At 51.9% G+C, this 9,882-nt stretch overlaps 1 protein-coding gene across 1 annotated transcript; it reads left to right on the top strand.

The window, feature by feature from the left end:
• The first annotated feature begins 1,263 nt into the window (after nucleotides 1–1,263).
• On the top strand, nucleotides 1,264–9,082 carry FAM131C (family with sequence similarity 131 member C). The gene is made up of 7 exons (XM_049875512.1): nucleotides 1,264–1,267; nucleotides 1,798–1,913; nucleotides 4,420–4,455; nucleotides 4,751–4,844; nucleotides 7,418–7,600; nucleotides 7,813–7,923; nucleotides 8,765–9,082. The coding sequence occupies exons 1-7, from the start codon at nucleotides 1,264–1,266 to the stop codon at nucleotides 9,022–9,024; spliced, it is 804 nt and encodes a 267-aa protein (XP_049731469.1). The 3' UTR covers nucleotides 9,025–9,082.
• The last annotated feature ends 800 nt before the right edge of the window (nucleotides 9,083–9,882 follow it).

Genomic DNA, 9,882 nt, shown 5'->3' with positions numbered 1-9,882 from the left:
GTGCTACGCAACTCTTTCCGCAAGTCTGGCCGCAAAGGAGGGCAGAGGTTGGGGAAGTAGCTGAAGGCAAACAGAGATGGAGAGAAGGTTTTTAGAAGATGGGAGATGCTTGGGCTTCTTGGATGCTGATGGCCTGACCCTGTCGTGAGGGGACTTGATGAGGCAGGAGGCAGGAGAGAGAACACAGAAGAGTTCCTGAGCAGAGGCAAGGAGGCATTGCAGTACACGCGATATTCATGGAGTGATTCGGAGAGAGAGAAACACTGATGACCCAGCAGAGAGAACAGAGCCCCAGGTAGACGGCAGGGATGCGGCCAGCTCCTGTGTGGAGGAGCTGACCTTGTGGCAGGAGAATAAGTAGAGGATATGGGCAGAAATGCAGGCAGGATGATGACTTGGGGTGGGAAGATCAGGGTGATGCCATCGAAGGCTTCTAGATTTCGGTGAGGGGTGAGGAAAAGCCAGCAGCAGAGTGTGAGGAGGTGAGCTGCGGTGTTGGAGGTTTGAGAAGGAAAACTAGTTACTTTCAAGTCGATTCCGATTCATGGTGACCCCATGTGTGTCAGAATAGAACTGTATTTCAAAGAGTTTTCAGTGACTGATTGCCAGACCTTTCATCTGAGGTGGCTTTGGGTGGTCTTGAACCATCAACCTTTCAGTTAGCAGCCAAGCTCATTAACCATTTGCACTACCCAGAGACTTGAGCTGGAAAGGTGGGGTGCAATAGTCCACCTGGTGGGAAGCAAACTTAGCAGGAAATGTAGAAGGATTATTGGGCAGTGTCCAGACTAGGGGTCACCAACTTAACACAAGGCTAGTGACTTCCTCCAGCAACATTCAGCTCCTCAGGCCCAGGCTCAGAGCAGATGGATAATTAGGTTACAGCCGAGCTGAGAGTTTAGGTATCTGCAAAGGAGCGCATATAAGATGAGCCAGGGAGTCTTAGCTGGGCAAGGAGGGAAGTGAGGGCATACAAAGTTATGGGAAAAGAATAGGACCAATGGCCTGGGGGTCTCTGTAAGGTCAAAAAATGTTGGAGTGTGAGTCTAGAATTAGGAAAAGGGAGTAAAAAGAAGCTGGGAAGTGAAGGCAGGAATGCAAACAAAAACATGGACACCAATGTTCATTGCAGCACTTTTCACAATAGTGAAAACAATCAAAATGTCCATCAGCAGATGAATGGATAAACAAAATGTGGTATATACTCACAATGGAATATTCTGCAGCAGTAAAGAGACATGAAGTCCCGATGCACGCCTCAACATGGGTGAGCCTTGGAAACATCATCCTGAGCGAAATAAGGCAGCTGCAAGAGGACAAATCCTGCCCAATCTCACTTACACGAAATAAGCAAATATAGAGAAACCAAAGGTTATTAATGGTAACCGAAGGTGGGAGAGAGGGAGAAAGGGGGAATTTTTGTTTGAGGGGCGTGGAGTTTATGTTAATGGTGGAATGTTTTAGAAAAGGATAGCAATAGTGGTGGTACAACGTGAAAATGTAATCCATGTCATTGAATTGTAAACGTGGAAGTTGTATTGCCCAATGTTTTGGCATGTATTTTCATCACTGTACGTGTGTATGTATGAAGAAGATGGGGTAAGAAATTCCTACAGAGAGGACCAGCTAGGAGAAGTGTGGCTGAACCCGTCACCTGCTGTGGACTTGACCTTTCCTTTCTGTAAAACGACAAAGGGTTATAATACAGTAATACCCATCATGCAGGGCTGATGTAAGGTTTTGTAAGCAGTAGGGGACTGAGCTTTTGTAAATTCCTCCTGTCATTTTTATTTTCAGATCTGTTCACAAGTGCCCACAAGGACTGCCCCATGCCCCAGGGCACAGACCCCTTGAACCCAGACCTGCCCTCCAGCCACCCGCCCACCATTGCTCCAGACCATGTCACTGGCAAGGTAACTGGTCACTCTTCACCCCTTCCTTCACCCCTGCTTGTGCTCTGGTCCCGGGCCTGTCCCCTGCAGCTCCCCACAGGGAGCAGAAATCGTTCCAATTTCCTTCCCTCCCTGCCAAGCTTGGCTACTTCCCGTGGGGTCAGGGACCTTAAGGCATTCAGCCAGGAGGGGCCTGAATTATGCTTTGCCTCTAGGCCCTGGACTAGGCAGTGGTGTCAGTAGGGCGTGGGAGGTGGAGGCAGGGAGTGCAGACTGCACCAGGTGACACTATCACAGGGTGACACCAAAATGACTATGTATAAAATTTTTGTGCAGTGTTTCAGCAGAAATTCATTACTTTTCATAAAAATATTCCTGTCGTTATAACAACAAAAAAAGTTTTCATAAGCCCAGCTTACATGTATCAATATACCTAGAAGGCTAAAACTCTAGGCTAAATTACTTTGTTGAGAATGAAGTAGCAACTGAAGGACAAGAAGGAGCAATATACAGGAATTACGATTTACAAGTAACATTAGTACAAAAAATGTTACTGGTCTGGTACGGGAAGAGGTCCGTGAGGAGGGCTGACACCATGAGTTACCACACTGAGTGACACCAACCCTAGTGATGCCACTGCATCTCAGAAACTCAGTTTCTTCTTCTGTAAAATGGGAACAGTGCCACTTACCAGACGGGTAAAAGCTTACCTGGAGAAGCATAAAAACATAACGTAGGCATAATTCCTACCACAATGCTATGTGGTATATGCTCAAAAAAAAGGGGGGGGGCAATTATATGACTGGTAGGTTCAAGCCACAAACCATGGGGCAAGGGTGGCAATTATGCTCCAGGATTTGGAGCCCCTAGCAAAATCCTCCTAATCCATATGGATGAGAATTCCATTCCAGAGAGCAGTGCAGGCTGCTAAGGAGCTGTGGGCTAGTAGCAGAATTTGTTATCTGCAAAAAAACCTTCAGTACAGGACTCTTTTCTAAACAAGCCTGGTCCCAGTGGTGTCACTAGGGTTGGTGTCACCCCGTGCAGTGACTCATGGTGTGGTAACTCATGGTGTCACCCCCACACCACCGTAGACCTTCTCCTATACCAGACCACACAGAATTCTTAGTAATGTTTTATGTACTTAACGTTACTTGTAAATCATAATTCCTCTATATCACTCCTTTTCCTTTGATCACTACTTCATTCTCAAAAAAGTTATTGATAGAGGTTCACAAATACTAATTACCACAATATTGTAGCTAAAACACCAGAAAATTTGACAAAATCAGCAAATATAAGAACACCAAAACCAAACCACTGCCGTCGAGTCGCTTCCAACTCATAGTGACCCTGTAGGACAGAGTAGGACCACCCCACAGGGTTTCCAAGGAGTGGCTGGTGGATTAAAACTGCTGACCTTTTGGTTAGTAGCTGTAGCTCTTAACCACTGTGCCAACAGGGTTTCCATTAGAAGGTTCAAAAAGTAAATTAGCATAGAATTTTAGCCTTGTAGGTGTATTGAAAGACCTCTTTAAAGTGTTAAAAAGCAAAGATGTCATTGTGAGGACTAAGGTGCACCTGATCTAAGCCATGGTGTTTTCAATCACTTCATATGCATGCGAAAGCTGGACAATGGGTACGGAAGGCCAGAGGAGAATTGATGCGTTTGAACTCTGGTGCTGGTGAAAAATATTGACTATACCGTGGACTGCCGGAAGAATGAACAAATTTGTCTTTGAAGAAGTACGACCAGAGTGGTTCTTAGAAGAGAGGATGGGAAAACTTTGTCTCGCTTGCTTTGGACATGTTATCAGGAGGGATCAGTCCCTGGAGAAGGACATCATGCTTGGTAAAGTAGAGGGCCAGGGAAAAGAGGAAGACCCTCAATGAGATGGACTGACACAGTGGCTGCAACAACGGGTTCAAACATAGCAACGATTGTGAGGATGGCGCAGGACCGGGCAGTGTTTCATTCTGTTGTACATAGGGTCGCTGTGAGCGGGAGCCGACTCAGCGGCACCTAACAACCAGGTATACTGATACATGTAAGCTGGGCTTAGAAAAAATGTTTTTGTTGTTATAACTGACTACAGGGATATTTTTATAAAAAATAATAAATTTCTGCTGAAACAGTGCACAAAAATTTTATAGGCAGTCATTTTGGTGTCATCCCCTCTGATAGTGTCACCTGGTGTGGTCCGTACCCCCTGCACCCCCTAGTGACCCCACTTCTGAGATGTTAAGTCAATAGTCTAAGGATAGCTGGCTAGGAAATGGCAGTCAGGTCTCAAATCCAGGTCTGACCCATCCCCTGCACCCACTGCCTCTCCTGGCAGTGCCACCATTGCCATCCCCCTCCTCTTTCTCTGTACGAGACACTAGGGCAAGGCCCACAGGTAGGCCGACCCTGGCCTCACAGAGCACCAGACGCTGACCTGACCCACCACCCAGGGCTCCAGGACTCTGCCATCTGCTGGCCCTGGGTGCCAGGCACTGCCTGATCCTCTTTCTCCTCTTGTTTTAGGACAAACAGATGGATTTCTGTTGGGATCCTTGGCAGGTCAGTGGACTTGCCTGTGCCCCAGCCTAGCCAGCCATAGCTGACACCACTATCCCCTCTGCTGTGCCCAGCCTGGGCACACAGTCCTGCCAACTCTGGGAGGAGGGAAGCTGATGAAGACAGCAGGGTGGGTGGTCCTGTGGGAATTAGTAGGATCTCCCTGGCTTTACCTGCCCTGTCCTGTCCTACTGCCCAAGGGTTCAGGGGTGGGCTGGGCATTGGGGGGTGGTATTGGTGGGAGAATGTCATCTGGCAGGTGTGCCCCATCCTCTCACCTCTCCTTCCCATCCTACAGAGGTGCTTCCAGACCACCAACGGCTACCTGTCTGACTCCAGATCCTGCTCCAGCAACTATAACGTGGCAGCCCTGGCTACCTCGTCCCTTGTGGGTAGGTTCCAGCTGCCCCTCTCTTACCCTTGTAGTCTATTGGCCCAGCCCCAGACACTGGGGGCAGCAGTGGTTCAGCGGTAGAATTCACACCTTCGATGCGGGAGACCCGGGCTTGATTTTCCGCCAGTGTACCTCAAGCGCAGCCACCACCCATCCGTCAGTAGAGGCTTCTGTGTTGCTGTGAGGCTGAACAGGTTTCAGAGGAGCTTCCAGTCTAAGAAAGACTAGGAAGAAACGTCTGGTGATCTAACTTTTGCAAATCAGCAAATCACTTCTGCAGGGAGTGAGGGGAGCAGGAAGGGCAGGGGCAGCAAAGACAAAGTTGCAAGAGAAGCACATTCTCTCTCAGCCTGATTGCAGGGGGAGCTCTGGAGCATAAATTACACCGTAGGATTTATCACACTTTGGGGCAGGGTGGCTGGACTTTTGTATGTCCACATCAGCCAGTCACTGGCTGCCCCTGGGGGGCCTCGGTAACCCCCCGGGCAGGCATCTCTGGCGAGGCATCTCCCACCAGCTAAAGGCAATGTCTTAATCATCTAGTGCTGCCATAACAGAAATACCAGAATTGGATGGCTTTAACAAAGAGAAATTTATTCTCTCACAGTAAAGTGGGCTAAAAGTTCAAATTCAGGGCGTCAGCTCCAGGGGAAGGCTTTTTCTCTCTGTCGGCTCTGGAGGAAGGTCCTTGTCCTCAACCTTTCCCTGGTCAAGGAGCTTCTCAGGCACAGGAACCCTGGGTCCAAAGGATGTGCTCTGCTCCCAGTGCTGCATTCTTGGTGGTATGAGGTCCCCAACTCTCTGCTTGCTTCCCTTTCCTTTTTATCTCTTGAGAGAGAAAAGGTGGTGCAGGCCACACCCCAGGGAAACTCCCTTTACATTGGATCAGGGATGTGACCTGGGTAAGGGTCTTACAATCCCACCCCTAATCCTCTTTCACATAAAATTACAATCACAAAATGGAGGACAACCACACAGTACTGGGAATCATGGCCCAGCCAAATAGATACACACATTCTGGGGAGGACATAATTCAGCCCGTGATAGGCAATTCTCCTGAGAAGGGTGCAGATATGAGCCATTAGCAGTGGCTGGGGGATGGGCACCAGGCCAGTAAAGAGGTCTCGGCAAGGAGCCCAGCAGCTGTTAGGGCTACAGCTTGCCCACAGCCCAGCCTTCCAGATCTTTCTCAGCCTGCCAGCCTCTTCGCCCCATTTTATTAAATCCCTCCCAGCTACCTAAGGTCCCTTGCTTTCTCCCCTCCCCACATTTGCCTATGCTGTTTCCTCACCAGAAACACCTGCCCTCCACCTCACCTGCCCTTCAGGGGCCAGTTAAACACTACCCCCTTCTCGAAAACACCTTCCCTGTTTTCCAACACTCCCCAGATTGGGGAAGGGCTCCCCCTCTTCTTCTTCACCCTGCCTTTCCCATTTTCCCAGAGTTTTTTGTCTTTAGTTTCCTTTGTAGAAACCTCATCTTTCTTAAATATTGCTATTCCTTACACTGTGGCTTCAGGGACCCCCAGTGACTCCCAGATCTGTTTTTCAGTCTTGGCTAATGAAGATGCTGAATCATGCTTGACAGCCCTCTCTCAGTCATGTCCACGTCCAACTGGTCTAGTCCAAGAACTCCCCCAGCCTACCGCCCCCACCCACCCCAGCCCTGCCCTGACTCTTGCTGGGTTATTCCAATGGTGGCTAATGGTCTCCCTGCCTCCACCCATGGCCCCCACGACCTGCTAATTAGGAGGTTTTTCCTAAACAGCAGTTCTCACCTGTCGCCCTGTCACTCTCCTTCTCACTATCTAGCTGTGGCTCCCCATTGCTATAGAGAGACATACAAGCTCCTGAGCCTGGCTCTCCAGATCTGCTTGGCCTTTGATTGGTTCTTTGCCTATCCTGTCACCCCAGTCCTGGTGTTGCCCCCATGTCTAACCCCCAGTAGTCCTAGAATCACACGGAACTGTTCTATGCCTTCGTCCTCTCCTCATCCCTGAAGTAGCCTCCAGTCTTGCCTTCATCTGCCCAAACCCAGCCCCATCCATCAAAGGGCAAATCCAGTCCCACCTCTTCCAGGAAGTCTTCCCTGCCTGCTCCACCCGATCAGATTGTACTTCAGTGGAGCTGGCGCTGGCCCAAGCACAGGAGATGCTCTGTCAGAAATTGTTAATTGATAATGGACAATGGATCTCCTCGGGCAGAAAGGTCTGAACTTGGTCAGAGGGGGAAGGAGGGGTATGGCAGGCCTGGGAAAGAAGCACCAGGTGGGCCATAACATTGACTGGGAGCAGGGCATTGGCGGGCAGTGGGGAGTGTCTGAGTGAAGTAGGGCCGTAGAGCTTGAGGAGGGCGAGAGGCAGTGAGTGGGGACAGGCATTGGCCAGGCATGAGGAATTACATAGGTACAGGGCATTGGGTGGGTATAGGGCTTTGAGGACATGGGACATTGGGTGGGAACAGGGCATTTGGTAGTCAGGGGCACTGGATGGATGTGGAGTATAGGCTGATGGGTGGGCCTGAAGTACTGGGGACCTGGGATATTAAGGTGACTTACCCTCAATGCCTCCAGGGGTGGTGCAGAGCATCAAGGACCACATCACCAAGCCCACAGCCATGGCACGTGGCCGCGTGGCCCACCTCATCGAGTGGAAGGGCTGGAGTGCCCAGTGGTCAGGCTGGGAGCTCTCGTCAGCCGAGGATGAGCATTACTGCTGCCTGCCAGATGAGCTGCGTGAGGCCCGCTTTGCCGCAGGTCAGCCTGGGGGTGGGTGTGCAGATGGGGGCTGGCGGGGCTCTGCAGGGTCAGCCCTTGGGCACTGTCTGGGCAGGGAGCAGTAATGGGCATGGGGTGGGCAGGGCAGTAAGTGGGCGTTCTTGACCACTCCCAGCCTGTCCTACTGCCAGCTTGGCCTGGCACCCTCTGCTTGTGCCCCCACTGAGTTGGGTCTCACTGTCCCCCCACAGGGGTTGCCGAGCAGTTCGCCATCACAGAGGCCACAATGAGTGCCTGGTCCTCACTGGACGACGAGGAGCTGCACGCTGAGAACAGCACCCAGGACATTGTCCACCTACAGGGTACAGCCCAGGGGGGCAGCAGGGCGGGGCAGGTGGTAGAGCTGAGGCCAGGTGCCTTGTCTGCCACCAAATCCACTGTGACCTTGGGCAAGCCCCCTCCTTCCCTCAGCCTTAGTTTCCTTGTCGTGAAATGGGGCTGGTGACCCTTGCCCTGTTCACGCACTACCCAGGGATGCCATGAGCCTAAAGGAGAGAATAGTAATTACAACGGATAACATGATGTGAGTGCTTACTGTGTGCCAGGCACCGTGCTTCACATGTGTTATTTCACTTCATCCTCACAACAGCCCAGGAAGTAGAGCCGGTTATTATCACCATTTTACAAATAAGGAAACTGAAGCACCAAGAGATTCAGAAACTGCCAGATTACACAGCTAGAGACATCAGCCAGGATCTGAACCTTAACACTGGGCAGACCAACCACCTTTCTAGAAACCCCGGGTGACTGCTGAAGGCTTCAGCGAGCCTGGGTCCTGGGTGAAGCCTAAACACAAATTGTCTCATTTAATCCTCTGACAGTGAGGGGCAGATGAGGGGGAGAGGCCCAGGAGGAACACTGGGTATCCCATTTCTCAGAGCTGCAAGGATTCGAGGCCAGCCAGGCTACTCTAGAGCCTGTGCACCTAACCGTTAGGCTTGGGCCACTGCTACCCCTGGAACCCCCAGGGAGGAAACTGGGTCTCAGAGAGGTTCAGTGACTTGCTCAAGGTCACACAGCTCAGCAGCAACAGGGATCTGGATTCAGGTCCTCTGTTCCTTGCCTTCCCTCAGACACCAGGAGTGGGTGAGGGACAGGGTCCAGGCAGGGCTCCATCCTCATCCCCACCTGTTGGTTTTCCAGACCTGGAGAGCATCTACCTGCAGGACAGCTTCCTGAGCCCCTCGCAGGATGACAGTCTTCTGGCCTTCTCCTCCCCTGGCCTCTCCCCCAATGGCTGGCCCTCACCCGAGGAGCCCCCCATCACAGTGGCCTGCCTGCAGCCCCCCAGCCCTGAACTGCAGCATTGGCAGTGGCTGCCAGGGGACCCAGCTCAAGGCTCCCTGTCCTTCGTGAACAGCAGTTCCCTCTCCGAGGAGGAGGATGAGGTGTTCTATAACTGAGACGGGGCTCACACCCAGGATGTGGCCTGGTGGGCTGCTGGGCACACTGGGGGTCCAGGCTGAGCACCCCTCCAGCCCTCGGGCAGGCACAGGGTGGGTGTGGCAGGGATGGGGGCTAGCACTCCTTGCAAACACTGTGTGCCTCCATGGACCTACCCCCAGCCGTAGGAGCTATACCCGCCTTCTCCTTTCTTCTTTACCTGGCTCAGGTGGGCACCTTCCCCTGCCAGGGTTTCCACCATCAGCAAACTCAAGAACTCTCAGAGCAGACACCAGACAAGCCGCCCCAGAGAGGCTGACAGCCAGGCCTCAGGCAGGCAAACTGTGGAAGGTGCTGGAGACCCACTCAGTGGGGTCTTGGGATGCTGTCTTGATCCTGGGGGGCTCAGTCCTCCCCCACTCCCTCTGTGCTTCTGCCTCCCTCACAGGTAGGGCAGCGCCTTCTGGTAGCTAAGCATTCCCTCCTCAGCTCTCTTCACCAGGACTTCTATGGTTCTGTCTGGAGTGTCTGTCCCTCCCTCACTTTCTGAACTTACTTCCTGGGTACTCCCACCCCAGGGATTCGACTCCCCATCCTGCACCCCTCCTACCTCCCTTGAGGTTCTCTGAAGACATTAAAGTGGTGGATTTATCCTGGATGAACTTGGCCTGGTCTCTACCTGGGAAGGTTGTCCTCGGGCCTCTGGGGGATCTAGCAAGACTTAGAGGGACACACACAGCCTGGGGAGGCCCCATGGAGGATACATAAGGCTCTGTGGACTCCCTAAGGAGCCACATGGGGGCCTACTGTATCAGCCCTGGCTCAGCTAAGCAGAAGACTGGGTCTAAAGGGAAGGTAACTGGGCCACAGGGTCCCAC

Source organism: Elephas maximus, chromosome 3 (assembly GCF_024166365.1).
Source record: "Elephas maximus indicus isolate mEleMax1 chromosome 3, mEleMax1 primary haplotype, whole genome shotgun sequence".
In the NCBI taxonomy this organism is placed as follows: Eukaryota; Metazoa; Chordata; class Mammalia; order Proboscidea; family Elephantidae; genus Elephas; species Elephas maximus.
Note: the sequence above shows the minus strand (reverse complement) of the source record. Positions and strands in the feature narration are given on the sequence as shown.